Source organism: Taurulus bubalis (genome assembly GCF_910589615.1).
Source record: "Taurulus bubalis genome assembly, chromosome: 9".
Classification (NCBI taxonomy): Eukaryota; Metazoa; Chordata; class Actinopteri; order Perciformes; family Cottidae; genus Taurulus; species Taurulus bubalis.
The window spans coordinates 1,794,978-1,812,477 of NC_136597.1; the positions used below are offsets into that span (position 1 = coordinate 1,794,978).

At 45.0% G+C, this 17,500-nt stretch overlaps 2 protein-coding genes across 2 annotated transcripts in view; both read right to left on the bottom strand.

The window, feature by feature from the left end:
* LOC306741974 (transcriptional repressor CTCF-like) overlaps nt 1–8,662 on the bottom strand; it is a gene marked incomplete at both ends in the record, with an annotated part of 9,361 nt that extends 699 nt beyond the window's left edge. The window contains 15 exons of the mRNA XM_079224314.1: nt 819–1,079; nt 1,161–1,293; nt 1,383–1,565; nt 2,608–2,768; nt 2,890–3,039; nt 3,376–3,496; nt 3,631–3,764; nt 3,866–4,036; nt 4,916–5,078; nt 5,225–5,437; nt 6,441–6,620; nt 6,715–6,831; nt 7,341–7,462; nt 7,603–7,768; nt 8,630–8,662. Of these exons, the coding sequence (XP_079080440.1) occupies nt 819–1,079; nt 1,161–1,293; nt 1,383–1,565; nt 2,608–2,768; nt 2,890–3,039; nt 3,376–3,496; nt 3,631–3,764; nt 3,866–4,036; nt 4,916–5,078; nt 5,225–5,437; nt 6,441–6,620; nt 6,715–6,831; nt 7,341–7,462; nt 7,603–7,768; nt 8,630–8,662 (2,308 nt within the window). The remainder of the gene's footprint in view (nt 1–818; nt 1,080–1,160; nt 1,294–1,382; nt 1,566–2,607; nt 2,769–2,889; nt 3,040–3,375; nt 3,497–3,630; nt 3,765–3,865; nt 4,037–4,915; nt 5,079–5,224; nt 5,438–6,440; nt 6,621–6,714; nt 6,832–7,340; nt 7,463–7,602; nt 7,769–8,629) is intronic.
* Nucleotides 8,663–16,173: 7,511 nt separating this feature from the next.
* The window catches only part of LOC306741735 (rho family-interacting cell polarization regulator 1-like), a gene marked incomplete at its 3' end in the record, with an annotated part of 28,904 nt that continues 27,577 nt past the window's right edge, over nt 16,174–17,500 (bottom strand). Inside the window, exons 21-23 of the mRNA XM_079224051.1 lie at nt 16,840–16,923; nt 16,642–16,732; nt 16,174–16,271 (exon numbers count right to left, since the gene is read on the bottom strand). Coding sequence (XP_079080177.1) covers nt 16,174–16,271; nt 16,642–16,732; nt 16,840–16,923 — 273 coding nt within the window. The remainder of the gene's footprint in view (nt 16,272–16,641; nt 16,733–16,839; nt 16,924–17,500) is intronic.

Genomic DNA, 17,500 nt, shown 5'->3' on the forward strand with positions numbered 1-17,500 from the left:
ATAGGGGGAAAAAGCACCGGCCGTTGTGACTATTCAGGTACTAATAGGGGGGAATTATTGATTTTATTAAGGTCGCATCTTTTTAGGGGGAGCTGAGACTATGATTTTAGGCTCAAGATTCACTTCCTGGTTCTCAGTTCTTCCGTCCAGCCACCAGATGGCAAGAGAGAGCAACTATGTTTCAGAGGGTTCTAATGATGCTTATAGCACGGAGCTCTTCAGTCATATTTATCTATTTAATACCATTTCAATGTGTTTGAGAGTGTTATGTTATTTGTAACATGGCTGTATAAATAAACACAGTTTAAGTTGCATTATTATCAATGGGATGTTGGTTATAATGGTGATATTAAACCTATAATGGATTAATATTCCTACCAGAATATGCATATAAGCCTTATAGTTAAGGAGCTATTCCTGATCCATGTCAGAATCAGAACCATTTACTGCCAAATATGTTCACACATACAAGGGAGGTGCATAACATTTAACAATAAACATAAAACAGTGCAATAAAAAGGGAGCATGAATATTTACAATATTTACTGAATATAAAAATTAATTTGTATATTCAATTGTAAATATTCATGCTCCCTTTTTATTGCACTGTTTTATGTTTATCAGATAGGGATTATTTTAGGCTGATCTTGATACTTGCAGCCAGCAGTTTGACCATGACTGAAGGGATCACACTAAATATAGAATTAGGAGTGTATATGTCTATCGTGTATTTACATGACTTCAATATTCCATGGGACCAGCCCACCTAGAAACAACCGGTTTCCCATGAGAGGTCTAATGACCGGTCGGGTTCTCACCAGAAGCAGCCGCCTTGGCCGCCACCCGGGCCGACTTGCTGGGCGTCGGAGGCTTGGGCGCGTTCTTCGGGGGTCGGCCTCGTTTCCTCTTGACGGGCGGCTCGTCGGGAGCCGGCACTGGGATGGCGGCGGGGGCCTGGTCCAGCTCCATGCTTTCTGGCTCCTCCTCTTCCGGCAGCAGTGATGCTTCTTCCTCGCCGTCGCCTTCACCCTCCTCCTCCTCATCTTCTTCCTCCTCGTCCAGTTCAGCATGATCCTCCTCTGCATCACAGAGAAACACAGACCGACATCAGTCAAACTGATCAGACTGGCCCACGTTTGCAGACAATGAAAGAGTCTCACCGCTGTCATCCTCGTCTCTCCTGCTCCTCATCTTCCTCTTTCTTCCTCTCCTCCCTTTCTTCGGGGGCGGGTCTCCGTTCTCGGCATCCTCCACCTCGCCGTTGCAGTTCTCGGAGTGGCGAGCCATGGTGTTCTACAAGAACACACCGTTAGACGCTCCGTTGACTCTGAACTAACAACAGCTCCCCTCAGGTGTGTGACAGGTAGAAAGAGTGTCGTTACCCTGCGGGTGAAGGTCTTGCTGCACTTGGGGCAGACGAAGGCGGTGGGGATGAAGTTGGGGTCGTGGTAGCGTTTGAAGTGCATGTCCAGCAGCTGCTTCTGCCTGAAGGTCTTCTCACACTGGCTGCAGGCGTATGGTTTTTCTCCAGTGTGGGTCCGGCGGTGCATGACCATGTGGCGCTCCTGGAGGCGGCAGCATAGGAGACGGTTAAAGAACACAATTACACAGACGGTACTATGCGGTTCCCTTTGGAACTATTGGAACCGCGAGGCTGAGTCCTTTACTTTTGCTGTAAACACCAGCAGACCTCTAAATGGTCCCCAGAGGATAATCGTTTCCTTTAGTGCCCAGAGCAGGTCAAAATATTTAACATCGACCAAGCTGAGGTGGTGAATGTGGTCAACATAATAACTCTGAGTCACCATCATGGCTGGAGACTAGGGCTGTGCAGTATACCGGTTTCAGATTTCCATACGGTATGAATTTTTCATATACCATCAAACCGGTGACCAGACAGCAGAACTGTCAACAAGCCGTCCATATCCACAACAACAGCAGGCGGTAACATTTATTTTTTACAGTTTAATACCCAGAGCGCAGTGGAGCTACTTAGCCGTCAGGGTAACTTGCTTCACTCATGGTTCAAAATTACACGGCCAAATTGCATGCTGGGAAGTTGGGCGGCGAACAGCTGTTTGTGTGGCATGTCTTCCGGTCTGTCTCTTCCTATTTTTGTGTGTGCGCGAACTCTACCCAGCATGCAATTTGGCGCTGTAATTTAAGTGCGAACCATGAGTGAAGCAAGTTACCCTGACAGGGAAGTAACTCCACTGCGCTCCCAGTATTACACTGCAAAAAATAAATGTTGCTTCCTGCTGTTGTTGTGGCTATGGACGGCTCCTGACAGCACTGCTGTCTAGTTGACCGGTGCTGTTAATGGAATCAATGTGTTTACTCATTAAAAAAATATATACCGTGATATACCGCCCGCCCAGCCCTACTGGAGACTCTCGTTCTTGTCATTACTCATTTAAAAGGTTAATGATTTTGATCATTTCAGTGATACTGGCTTGTGTGAGTGATTCAAATGAAGTTCCTCATTGGTAACACAACATATTCCTCCACAAAAGGCATGTAAGTAGGTAAGTAAGTTTATTTATATTGCACTTTTCACAGACAAGAAACAGGAAAGAACGTGTTCAAACCAGACCGGCATGTACACACCTGGCGGCAGCAGTAGTCACACATGTCACACTTGAACCTCTTCTCGTTCTTGTGCGACTTCTGGTGCTGGATGAGTGCGTAGCGCTCGTGGAAAACGGCGTCGCAGTAACGGCACTTCTTTCCAGTCTCAATGAACGAGTGCTGCTTACGAAGGTGAACACCTGGGAACGCACACAGGTGACCCAAGGAAACGCAGTTAGGGAATAAAACAACATGGCGAAGCAAACCATCTGGTCTGTCTGCTAAAGTTACACTGCGCGTGTGTGTGTGTGTGTGTGTTACCCAAGTCGCTCTTGCGTGCGATGACAGTGTCACAGTGTGGACAGTGGAACTTGGCCACGTTCTCTGTGTGTTTCTGCAGAATGTGCATCTTCATGGTTCCACTCTGGGTGAACCGGGCGTGGCAGATGTAGCACTCGTACGGTTTCTCTCCTGAGAAGAGGATCAAGAGCGTAGACAGGTGTGACGTTGTTCAATGCTGTCATTCATGTTTAGAATCTAACAGAACAATAAAAGAATCCTGCAGGAGTATGAAACAACTCATGAATTACCTCAAAAGTATAGATTCTACAACTCCTGTATCCATCAGGTTGGCTTTAAGTAAAGTTTAGTTCTGCAGTTAACAGGTCAAATAAACTCCTCCCCTTTTGATTGGACATGTTCTGTTGTGAGAGCTAAACATGACCCTTTCCCATGCATTAATATAAAAACACTGGTCCTCCTCGAGTGCTTTGAAGGTGCAGAACAGAAGCAACGGGTCAGTTTTACCTGAGTGCGTCCTCATGTGTCTCTTCAGCTTGTACGTGTCTCTGCTGGCGTAGCTGCACAGGCTGCACTGGAATGGACGCTCGCCGGTGTGGGAACGAATGTGCCGCTTTAGTTTGCTCACCTACAAACACACCGGCAACCTCCCATTAGAGAATGAAGTGATATTTGAAGTGGATAAATATCAGTGGAGCAAAAGTAATACACTGCACTTTGCAAACGTCACACAGAGACAGAAGCAGGCAGACGCTGGTTTACCTCCACACTGGCGTAGTCACACATGGAGCATTTGAAGGGTTTCTCGTGTGTGTGCTTGTAGCGCCGATGACGGACCAACTCTCCACTCGTCACGAAAGCCATGTCGCAGTCTGTGCACTTGTGTGGGCGAGTTCCTGCAGACATGAAGAACAACACGCGTCAGCTACTGCTGCTGCATGGAATATCCTCTTCAAACTACGGTGAGTTTCCCATGCGGATGCATGGCGGCGTGTACCGGTGTGTGTGTTGAGGTGGTTTCTTAGCAGGGTCACCGTCCTGAAGGCTCGTCCACACAGGTGACATTTGTGAGGTCTCTCGTCCGTGTGGCTCTTCATGTGTCGGTCCAGGTTGGAGCGCCGAGGGCAAGTGTAGCTGCACAGCTCACACTGGAACGTCTTCTTCACTCCTGACACACAATGACAGACACACACATTCAGTTAGTGTTGGAATCATCAGCAGGGATCTGAACTGGCAACCCAGTAGTAGCTCATCCTAAGCAATAGGGACAGTAGTTGTATCACTTACTTTTAATGGTTTGCATTACATACTTTTACATCTGTATTACTTATTTTTAATGTGCTGTACTGTAGCTTTGCATTGTGTGTTCTTCTCACCACATGATGTTGTATTGTGTCTTTCATCCTGTACGGTTTGCTCTTGTTTTATGTTTGTTATGGTCTGTCAAGGGACTACAGATGCGAATTAGCTGTAGCTAAAATCTGGTACAGGGCATCAAATGCTGACATTTATGTTTTAACTGTACATGGTGCCTTTTAGATAAAGACATAGATATATATATACACTAAGTTGTATTAAACCTTCTCCAGTAAAGAAATGTAATGCAACGCTTGTGAATCCGGAGATGGCTCAGCGTTATTTGGGGCCTTTTCACTTTAAGGGTTCTGGCATTGGAATGTTTTATATAATACTCTTTGTTTGCCCAATAGTCTTTGTTATAGCACTGATTAGAAATAGTAATAACATGTTGAAATGTGCAAAATATTATAGCAATACATACATAAACTCTGGGTGTGGGAATCACAATATAATAAGCGTAAGTTCTAGATGTTATGTTATGGGGTTGGTTATAAGTGGTACTCATTTTTATCTGACATTTTCAAGTGGACCCCAGGAGGAACGACGAGATCTGAACTAACGCGTGGGTTGCAATGCATTGTGGGTGTGCAGTGAACACTGAACTGCCAATTCAAATGAAACTCCACCGTCAGTGACGACCAGTATAACGTCCATCACGCCCTCAGACCTGCAGACAGCAGGCTCTCACCTTTCTTCTTGATCTTGGTGGGTTTGGGTGGTTTCATATTGCCGACCACTTTCTCGGCGTTGACCTCGGACAGAAGGCCCTCCTGCTGCTCCTCTTCGAAGTCATAGACGCTGACGTCCATGTCCTTATCGCCGTCGCCGTAACGCAGGCGGTTTTGTTTAGCCTGGACAAACAGTAGGCCATCAGACCTCATGGTAAGCTGATGACAGGTAAACAACACCGTTTAGCATGCAGAGAAAATCCAGTTCAAGTACAGAGACGGGTCTCCCATTCCAAACAAAAGAGGCTGACGCCACACAACTATCTTGCCTTCTTGGTCTTCTTGAGGCCTCCAGAGGGCGGCTGGTAGTCGGGGTCTTTGGCCCAGGTGGGGTCATCGTTCTGATGCTGCAGCGGCTCCTCCTCCGCCTCGTCCAGCAGCTGGTTGCCCACCTCCTCGTCGTCCTCCTCTATCGGACGGCCTTCTCCTCCGTCCTCCTGCTCCACCGTCTCCACCTCCCCATTGGCTCCGACCTTAACCACCTGCACGGCAAACGCATTCCTGCTCAATAAATCACCAGACAAGTCACAGCTGCTCGAGGGCAAAGGAGCATTTTCATTCATTGTCTAAAGAACAAAAACATGGGTAGACTTTATAAGAAGTACCCACTATTTAGCATTATAAAGCATGAATAAACACTGAATTCATCATTTATAAAGCACTATTCCAACATGAATACTCATTAGTAACTCATTCATAAACACAGTTATAAAGGTTTCATTCTTGATTAATAAGCTTTGGTTTCATACTTTATAAATGAAGTATTAAGGATTTATAGATGATTAATAAGATAATTTGTTAAGTGTTAGTAAATGATTAAAAAAAAAGCTGCAATTCATGACTAATTCAGTAGTTACTTCTCGTTAGTTAAGTATGTTCTGTGACCTCATCTAAAGTGAAGACTATCTCTGCATTAATAAGCAGCGCCTCAAAGCTAACACCAAAACATGTGTACTTATTTTAATGCGACCAGAAAAAAACAGTGAAAGAAAAGTTACAATTCTTGTCACTTTCATTTTAACATATAAGAGTCACAATCCTCCTGCTGGGGACCGAGGTAAAAACGTAGTCATCGTATACGTAAAGGTGCACACGTGAACTTTGACCTCTACGTTTAACTCATGCTCAGCCTTAAGAGCAGGAGGCTGCTGTGAAGGGTGAGGGAGCAACTTGAGGTTCAGTTTCTCACTCAAGACACTTGACCTGCAGACCGTGAGAGCCTGCTTTTTAAAAATCTTTTAATATTTAAATGGTTCATTACTCGTTAGATTGTAATTATTAGAATTGTAATGGCATCATTAGGCACATTAGGCCGAAAGAACCCAAATGTAAGAACCCTATTTGTATTAACTGATGAAAAAGTAGCCCGTAATACATTGAGATGCAATGTAATTGTTGACTCCGTTATTATGTAATAACGTATTTCTGCCAGGGGTCTTAAAGGTGATGCAGTCAGCATATATGTCTAGTGTGTCCGGTGTTTACCTGAAAGCCCTCCGGCAGCGGCAGGGTGTGGCAGATGACCGGGTCGCCGTCCTTCGGCATTGCAGTGGCGTCTACATAGGTGCCCTGCTGCAGGGCCTCCACGGTGCTGGCAGAGACCGGCACCTGGACCAGCTGCAGCTCCCCGAGACCCAGAGCCGCCTGCTCCTCCATGTTCACCACCTGAGCACGGGGGGGCAGAGGTCAGCGCACACCCACCAGGAGGAGGAGGCTGGAGGCGGCTACTCGGGTGAAACGGCTTCAGAGGAGCGCCTACCTGCAGCGTGATGATCTGAGTCTGGTCCACTGTCGTTACGGTCGCTTGGTGAGCGCCACCCGCCACGCCTCCGACTATACCCATGGTCGCTGATCCGCCCACTGCAGCGTCCATCTCCTGCAAATCAACTGCATGTTAAAGGGCTGTTGACATGAGGCCTCCTCAGGTCGAGTCTGGACAACCGTCATGTCCCATCAGCAGGTTCATACACATTCTGACCAATGGGTTCATGACTTTTCCATGACGTTAAACCAAATGTCATGACAAACATTTAGTGAAATCTGGGTGTAAACAGTAAAAAGTGAGTAAATGTAGTATTTAAACTAACAATGAGAATACAAAGCATACAGTAAACCTTAAATGACACAAATGAATGAGACAATAGTTTGATTAAAAGAATAAATAGGCATCTATATTAAAATATAGATGCCTGTATGTATGCCTGCTTATATTTTGAGTCTTTCTTTTAAAAGCATATTTTTTATTTCTAAATCAGCGTAAATGAACGACATGAACACATGAATATAACACATTTACATGACTTTTCCAGGCTTCTCCAGGTTTTCCATGAGCGTAGGAACCCTGCATCAAACACAAAGCTCTTGACCGTTAGCGTACTAGCGTACCTCAGTCTTCATCTGCAACAGGGTGGGATCCAGTGATTCCATAACCATCATTTCAACCCCGACTCCACCGTCCACACCAGCGTCCATCAGCTGCTGCTGGGTCGCTGTCACCATCCCGTGACCTGAAACACAACATTGCTGGGAATAAAGCCTTTAACCAGTCTCCACAAAAGCATCAAATACTTGCTTCTACTTTTCACTGGAAATCAACTGCTCTGTGCTTTTTACACAAGGGACCATTTCATGCCAAATGAGTAAGAACCTTGATCCAGTCCCTCCACCACGCCCCCGGCCTCGGCAGCTTGCTGGAGGAGATCGGCCACCATGGCATCCTGGCTGTGAACGGTCTGGATGGAGGGGAAGTCTTTGGGCAGGACCTCCATCCCACCTACACCCTCTGTCGGCCCTCCGTCCATGCTGGGTAGGAACTGAAATATGTGGAAACGGAAATGATCTAGCAGTGTATTATGACACCTCCTGGCTTTTGAAGCCATTGACTGGAGACACGTTTATATAGTTACCCTGAAACTCAGCATTAAGCCACTGACTGATTAGAGTCTTCAAGAAACACCGACGTGGAGAGGAAACTACCGAGTATTATTGCGATAACAACCATCGGACCCTTTCATCACGCAGGACTGTAAACCAACCTGTAACCAGCATAGAGCTCACCCTTAACTTTACACATTTGCATGTGTGTGTTCTTGTCTACCTTTGTACACATTCTGACGACAACCTACTTCTAGTTTGGTCTGACCAAAAGACCAAAAGGATCATTTACAAGAACAAAGCATTAAAATAAACAGCATGGTCACATTTGAGAAGCTGGAAAATAATCTAAATGTTAATAAACGTATTGTTTCTGCTCTATTACTCTTATAAAAATAGGATGGAATTGGTAATAATAGAGTAGGAAAAAGAGTGCATCAAAACAGTATGAATCATTGTCTAGTGTATTTACATCTAATAAATGTGAAAAAACCACGACACCATGATGTGACTGTAATTGCTGTGTTCACAAATCAGAGTGAGACGCAACCAGCAAGTAATCATGCGGAGCGAGGTTTACCATGAGGAGTGAAGTTAAATACACTAAATCCCAGCTCTGCTGAATAAAACTGAATGAACCACGGTGGGTTGCTAACCGTTAGCTAACCGTTAGCGCCGCTCTGTGTTCAGCTGCTCTGAGTCCTCTACTGACTTCTGACCTGTGCGTTGGGTGAGTAAAAAGGTGCGTTTGGGTGTGACACACTTCAAACAGCCCCTTGTTGGCACTTTACTAGTGTTACCTGGAATAGCAACGATAAACTGACTGTTTTCATGATTTCTGTCGGCTGGGCTGCAGCTTGGCGACACAGCTGCTCTCCCTTTTGCTTTGCTGCTGAGCCAAATGGCTGCTACCTGACTGTCCCTGTGCACCTGGGGGAGGGGAGAGGTACATGTCACACAGCTGCACTGACACACAATGACTTTCACAGCCTACACATCTCCGACAGGGGTCGCTGTTCTGGTCAAGACTCTTGCTCTCACCTGAGGCCTCCAGACTTCTACCTGACTGAACCTGCAGGAGGGGCGGGGCTACACAGCATCACACTTGCATTCACACAGCGCTGTCCTTTTTATTAATGAGGTGGAACAGAATTATACTGAGCAAGACCTCCCTTTGCATTTAAGTAGATTCAATTAAGTTGATGGATTCAAATAAGGGTCTATATGATTTTGAAGTTGCAAAAATAATAAATAACAGCATGAGGAATTCATGCAAACATGTAATGCAAAAATTAATGTTTTTGTGAACATGAATTCAAAGCAGAAAACAGAGGCGTCAGCGCCGGTGCTTTTCCTTCATAAACAGTGTGGGACACGAACACGAGAACTCTGTGAAGGCTTCACACTTGGCTGATACATAACAAGAAACTGCAGTAGAGAGAGCCGTGTCCAGTTAATTATTACTGTTGAACGTCCCGCTGCATGAACGTCCCTCGGTCACCAGGAAGCACAAAAGTGGTTAAGCATCTATAACGCTGAGTTGCTGCGGTTTTGCCCTCTGCTTTACAAATACTGCTAGATAAACACAGGCCATGAAATCCTTCCTGAACAGTTCAAATCGGAGTGTCCCTTGTTTTGAGGAGCACAGAAGAAGAAAAAGGCCACTCGTGATTTGGGTCCATGCTGAATTGCCACACATTCAGTGGGCCAATAATAGTTGTGCATCTCAACTGTGTGGGCCATTGTGTCCAATTTAGAAAAAACAACGGTTGAACTCTTTGACCTTGTGCCTCATTCACCACTACATGCCAAACAGACACATGACTATCTTGGATAAAGTGGCGTTTTTCTTTTACTACCACAGAATCAACAAGATAACAAGATAAAGACAGGGCAGATATTACAAAGATTAAAGTGTGGAAGTAGCAGCTGCAGGGCCATGTTTGTGAGAACAACATCTGCTTGTTTCCACTTGTCTTCCTGATGGAAAGGCTCGTAAAGGCCTTCAGAGATGCTTTGCAGCACGGCAGTGACACCGAGCTGTCGCCTGCTGGCCCAGCAGTCACACGGCTACGTGTGTAGCTCTCCGAGCCGAAGTAGAGGGAGCTCTCCGCTGTAATGTACATCTGTGTGCTGTGATGCTCACGGTGGGCTCACGGAGAGAGACGAGCGGGCGGCGGGCGCAACAACAGCTGTGAACCCGACCACAGCGCCGCTGCGGGAACGGGGAGAGAAGCGCTATGCCTGACCACGGGAGGTGGATGGGTTTTTTGGGGGGAGGAAAACATCGTATACGTTTGGTTTGGGGGGAGGAAAACATCGTATATGTTTGGGGGGGAGGAAAACATCGTATGTTTGGTCTGAGAGGATCCGTGACCGCTGAGATCATCGGTTTACCCGAATGCCTCGTCATTCTGTTACCCGCGCTGGCCTGAGCACGAACGGCTTTTCAACCCACTTAAAATGTAAATAATAGAACCGACAGATGCGACCACAGCCGGTTCAGTGCATTGGTATACCAGAGGCACGTTTTAAGGTGGCTTCTTGTTGGTATTCCAGCACTTTCAAAGGGAACAAGCGGAGGCTGCTGGGTGGGGAAGGGCCTAGTTTCGGTGTAGCCGTAGCTAGCACTAAGCTAATTGTTGTTGGCTAGCGCGAGTTGCTACAATGGTTTTTGCTAAGGTTTAAGTTGGTATGAAACACGCTAAAGTTAATTAAATTAAAATGCCACGCGGCTGTTGGTGTGCAAACCCACAGTGACGTCGTCGTCCTGCATTTCAGGAGCGTTCATGTTTGCGTCGCACGTTAGCTAATGCTAACAAGCTAACGCTAGCTAAGGGCGATAACTTAAACCCGCCAGTTTCCATGTCGTCAAGGCTGTAAAGACGGGAAACAAAGAAGCGAGAAAATGGACGCCTTGGCCTAAAACTCTCCAACCAAATCATCGAAGTGTTCGTAAGTTATCAGCGACGGTATTTTGACAGATACGTGTCAAATGCAGCAGGTTGTGTTTACATTTATTAGTACTTCGGTTATTTAAACGTATTTTGACGGGGTTTTCAATAACGATAGAGGGAGACAAACACTCTCCGACGAGCTGCCCGGACCCAGAGCCCCATCGTGACACCTAGAGGCCGATTAAAGATCCTGCAAACTCCCCCCGTATCAGAAAAGTAGTGATACTTTACCTCTTTCCTGTGTGTTTCTCTCCCCGTTTAACTGGACCTAGAGCAGGGGGTCTGTGCCACAAAGTTTACCACGCTGGTGAGAAATGCAGGCTTCTTCGCAGTTAGTTTTAATCCCTCTCCCGCTTTAGCAGAGTAGCCTCTGCCACAAAATGGCAGTTGGGAGCTCAGTGCGCCTGTGCGGCCGCTGGGGGGTGGTGTCGAAGCTGCTGCAGCGCCCTGATTGGCCAGGAGGGGCGCCCCGTTGGAATACATGGGAGGCCATTCATCACGCGGTTGGGATGGACTCTCCTGTCATAACAAGTCGAAACGTTATAATATGAGTTTATTCACAATACACTTATTTATTCAAAGGGACGTGAGTGTATGTTCACGGTTCAAGGTTTTTTATTTTGCCATTTGTGCATAAACCAACAGTCCAGACCATTGGGTTGTTTGTGCAACAGTTTAGGAATTAAAAACACACTATAATAAGCAAGAGAAAACATATAACATATGAAAACACTATACATACGGTGGTATATGTACAAAAGGTGGTTAAATAACAGTAATAAAAAGGCTAGTCCTGTGCTGTTCCTGGATTGTGAAAAGAGGGAAAAGGAGAGTTTTATGGGAATATTGCACATTTTGAGAGGTGGAAGAAAGTTATGTGGGGATATTTCACAGTTAGAATATTGTTTAATGCAGTGGCAATTGTGCTTGATACTGTGGCGTTTGACTTGTGTAGCATTAAGCCACATCTTGTGTGTTTTATTCAGTCAATCATTACAATAAAATAAGTATAGCCACAATGTAATATACAAAACACAAAGACTTAACAGGTATAGGCAGAAGCATAATACTTATATATTCCTATCCTAAATTATTAGCAATTAAATCAGATAGTTAATTTGATATAAAGAAAAAAATATATACATATATACACACATTTCATTCACACTTGTAACCCTAAAAAATGTTTTATAAACAATCCTTTTGAAAACCAAAAATGAGTTGACCATTCTTACATTCATCTATCAGTCACAGTGCATGTTTGCCCAAATTGAAAGTGAGGAAATGACCAGGAAAGTGCACATAAAGGCTGTGTGTGTGTTGATTCATTATTTTTCCTTATTTTCTACTTTTTTATTGGTTGTATTTCCTCTCATGTTTTACTTTACGTCGTCTGTTTGCTCTGTTGATCTGTTTACAATAGCAGTGAAGAAAGTGACAGGAAAATACACAAAAAGAAAATACTTGTACGTCATATTGTGCATATTCTCCAATAAAGTATGTATATATATATATATAAATAAAACAGGAAAGTGCACAGATTATTATGTTTGTAATTTTGTAAAATGTTAAATATTATATAGGTGGAGGCTTCAAATAAGCAGTTGGCTTCTTGCCTCTTCCTGCACTGTGATATTCATTTATCTGTTATGATTTTTATTTTATTGTTTGAATTGTGCAAAATAAACACAAATGAATTGACAGCCTTTAAAAGGTTTGATTGTACCATCAGCTGTGTCCATCGGTTATGAATCAAAGCACCAATGATCCTCCTCCTACCTGCACACCCTCACACAGGTGTTCTCTGCTGTTTAATGGGAACAGTGATGATGTCACAGCTGATGCCTCGTCCGCTTTAGACGAGGTAAAGTCTGCTGTCCTCTCCCAGTAAATACTAGTGACTCCATCCCGCTCACCATGAGGCACAGGGAGGTTCTAAGGCTCAATATGAGTGTGTAAACAAACACAATGGCACATGAGCAATCTTTAAACACATTTTAATATTTATATGTTTGACACCAGAATGCCTGAAAATATATTTTAGAAAAGAAAACAAAGATATATTCCATTTCCAATGCTGCACAATTGATCAAGATTGTGTGGGAAAATATAAAGTGTGCTGCAGTGTTTTCATTTATTTCACTTCTTCATTCTTAAATAAAGTATATCATCTATCTCTTATTGCATCTCTGTTACTATCAAACCTCCAGGCACTTAAACACTGAGATGCAGCGGTGAAGCTGCTGAGTGGTAAAACACTTAACAGGAAGCCATCTTATATACACACACACACACACACACACACACACACACACACACACACACACACACACACACACACACACACACACACACACACACACACACACACACACACACACACACACACACACAGCAGCCTGTTGCCCATCAGAAGCTGAGTACGGACCCAATATCCCCTTTACTCCTACAATGATATCTGAATGTCAGTTCTTCTTTAGGGACAAGTCACAAAGCATCCATGATGTGTGAAAATGTGTGATATCTGTTTTGAAGGTTTTTTTGAGGTTAAGACCAGAGTTAATAGAGAATTCTTTCATTTCTGATGTAGCATGTTTTTATGCTCAAATCCTGTTATTTCTAACGTCATTATGAGCCGGGCGGCTCCCTCTTAGTTTCTCTTCAGTCGATTCTGAATGTTGGCTTCACAGGAGCTAATGAGTCTCTGGAACACACAACATTAAACATGGAGCTTTTGTGCGATTATTTGTGGAGAGCGTCAGTTTTACAGATCTGCTCATCAATAGTCATCAATATCAAAATGAGTATTTGTTGACAATCATTTCTTATGCTAACTACCGTAGTGAGTCTGTAAGATATGCACATGATGGGGGGAACACCACATGTTCACATGAGAACATTAGCAGACACTCTGGGACTGGGACATGCAAAATAAAAAAGGCAGAGCGGCAACATCTCGGTCAGCAGTGTCACCGGAACAAATGAAAGCAGGTGACAATAAACAGGAGGAATGGAGTCACCGGGCGGACATCTTGTCTTCTTCTCAGACGGAGTCAGACTCAGAGGAGAAGTTGCTGATGAGAGTCGACCCCTTGGGAACGCTGCGACAGTGTTTGCATCCTTTTGACCCGTTTACTAAAACCACGTTCCTGACTTAGTGCTGAAGCTTCCCCGCGCTGTGTGGTGTACATATTAATGTAGACTGCATCAGTAAAGTGGAAGGATTCCTAAATAATTCCATAGCATCTCTTAATTAGGTCGTCGTCTCATCATTACAGCTCAGAGTTACTGAGGCGTAATTCCAATACATACATTATGATGTCATTATGAAATACTGATCTTGTAATAATGTGGTCCATAATCCCACAATAAGGCGTGTAATGTGTTTCCGTGTGAGAGCAGCGGTCAGCAGCATCGTAAAGGTCATGTGTAGTAAGTGGCAGAAACATGCAGAAACCCTGGCATGGCCCTTTAGTTTAGGACTGCAATGCAATTCACTTCAATTGTGATTATTCATATTCAAATGTTTCAGGACGTCAACAGAGTTTGAGTCTGAGGTCATTGACGTGACTTCAGAGTGAACTGATCCCAGACCTGAATGCAGCGACCCGTCTCTCCCCAGTAATCCTACAAGTATCCAGTGACTCCAAACAGCGGGTCACCACCGAACAGCAGATCTGTTCAGGGGCCACGGGGCCTCTAATGCATCCGACTGAACGGCTGCAAAGAAACGCGAGAACAGTAAAAAACACAAAAAAACAGCAAAGTGCACATTCACAACCGAAGACTCTGTTAAGATTCAAAACAATTTACAATCACAGATTATTGAATTCCAGTGGCGTACAGTCATATTATATGTATTTCCATAAAGAATATATGATATGTCATCATTATAAACAGTAATGGCACTGAATGGCTGAAAGAAGCAGCTTGACGCCTCCCCCTACAGTCTCAAAGCAGAACTACAACGCACTTCTTTATGTGCTGCCGGCAATATCGTCACGTTCCACATGGAGGTCAGTCAACGTGTTGCAGTGGATCTCTTGACCCGGAAGTCCTGTCACAGCCCATGAGCCGGCGGGAGAGTCAACGCGCCAGAGTCCAGCCTCTATGTTCCCGCCATGCCAACCAATGCAGTCCAATGATTCCCATCGACAGTCCTGTGAGCTGCAGGTCATCCCAAAGTCGACCTCCCAGGAAAGGGTGTGACGCGACGCGCTCAGGGGGGACGAGTACTGCTTTGCTCTCAAAGAAGGTCTTCAAGGTCACGTCTTCCATGTCTGTTTGGATTTCCTGGAGTACGCCCTCACAGCTTATGACGCCCTCAATGTGTGGGGCCATTGACTCCATCTGAAGGTGACGACTTTACTTCTCACCGCCTCAGCTTCACACAACCGTTGTGGAAGTCACAAAACACCACGAGTTCAGAATATCTATGTTTTGAGAACAAAGCAGTACTTTCTCCTCTTTGAGTGAGTCCACCAGTGTTTTAGTGAAGTGCTCTGCAGCGAGTCTGTCTCAGTCCTACTCGGGTGCGTGGCATGAATACTGTGTGAGAATACTATGTTTCTAATACTATGTGATTTCTAGGAGCAGCAATCACAAATCACGGTTGGCAAACAATGCAACAGATAGGCAGATAAAAAAAAACAGTGAAAAACAACAGCATGAAGGACGTTGGATGGGCACCGGTTTCCTCTCTTGGTCTCGCTCTTGATTTGGTTCCATGGGGACTCGGCCTCGGTCACAGAGCCACGAGGGCTGGGACCGGATGAAGCGGTCGAGACTGCAGCTCGGTGCCTTCAACAGAGGACAGCAGCAGGAGCAAGCCGGGAGCCAGTGGCTTTAGTGAAGGCAGAACTGTATGAGATCATGTGTGGGTCCCTTTGCAGGCAGGAGTGTTCACAAAGGGTTAGAGCCTAAACTAGAGCCATCAGTGTCCACTAGGAGAAGTGGTTCAGTGAAGTGGGCGGGTCTACGAAGATCCACTAGTTCACCAAGGGGAGAGGAATCAAAATAGAACCAGAAACTCAACATTCTGGGCACTTAGTGGGCCGTCAAAGTGAGAACTATCAAACAAAGCGACTATAAATATCTACAGACGCCTGCTAACATATTTGGATTTGCGTCTGGGACTTGGATGAATGAGTTGTGCTTCTACTCCACCCTTCCTCCTTCTGTTCAAGCTCACATCGTACATTCCTCAGTCCGACGCAGTAGTTCCCACACGGAGATGAACACACACCAGTGAGGTTGTAGCTTACTGACTTTAAATGTTCGCCCAGTGTGAAGTAGAGGTGCAACCTCTCTGACAGTGTTTATACTGTGTGTTTCTTTTAGTGGTAGTGGTGTTGGTGTGTGTGTGTGTGTGTGTGTGTGTGTGTGTGTTAGAAAGCGGTGCTGGCCATGCTTCCTGGGGCGAAGAGTCTCGGGATGCTGTCCTGGGACGTCTCCACGTGTCTGTAGGCCATCTTCCCCTCCTCGCCTGCTCCACACAATCACATGAAGAACAAAACAACCAAAAGGTGGGATGAGAGGATGAACGAATGAATAAATGAATACATGAATTAATACATGAATGAATACATGAATGCGTTCCTCCGCTCCACAGATGTTTGTGTCTGACAATGTCAAATGGTAGAAAACAAGCAAGATGTGTGTTTCTTATTTCTGCCTCAATTATGTTCTTGTGAAAGAAATGGAAAAATGATGAAAACAAATACAGAAAAGCAATTATAGTGAGAGTAAATTGATAATAAATGTAAAGTGCATTCAGTGCATTACAGTAGGGAACACACATGAACGTCTGAATCAACACAACCATGAGTGTTGCTCATTCTGAGGACTACAATTACCGAGCACCAGCAGCGCTTGTTTGGCAGCGTCTCGCACTTCTTCCTTGTCCGTCCGACAAAGATACACCAACTGGTCGATGCTCTCTTTGGCCTGGAAGCACAACAGGTGGAGCAGAGGTCAGGGGTCAGGGGTCAGCACCAGGAGGACACTAGTCTGCACACAGATGTGTTCACGTCTAGAGAAACATGCGCTCGCACCTTGAGACAAGCTAAGGCCTTGCATCCGCACACTCTGGTGTCCACGACCTCGTCTTCCAGCAGCTCCAGACAGCTGACCAGAGCCTGAGGAGCAGAACGGACATGTTGACACATCTGTGGTCATGTTACACACTAACCTTTATCCCTAGAACAATAACCTAGAACACTAACCTTTAACCCTAGAACACCAACATCTTTAACCCTAGAACACTAACCTAGAACACTAACCTTTAACCCTAGAACACCAACATCTTTAACCCTAGAACACTAACCTAGAACACTAACCTTTAACCCTAGAACACCAACATCTTTAACCCTAGAACAATAACCTAGAACCCTGGAACACTAACGTCTTTAGTGTGTCTTATTGAAGGCGGGTGTGTCTTATTGAAAGTGGGCGTGTCTTATTGAAGGCGGGCGTGTCTTATTGAAGTTAGGCGTGTCTTATTGAAAGTGGGCGTGTCTTATTGAAGTTAGGTGTGTCTTATTGAAGGTGGGCGTGTCTTATCAAAGTTAGGTGTGTCTTATTGAAAGTAGGCGTGTCTTATTGAAGGCAGGCGTGTCTTATTGAAGGCAGGTGTGTCTTATTGAAAGTGGGCGTGTCTTATCGAAGGTAGATGTGTCTTATTTAAAGTGGGCGTGTCTGATCAAAGTTATGTGT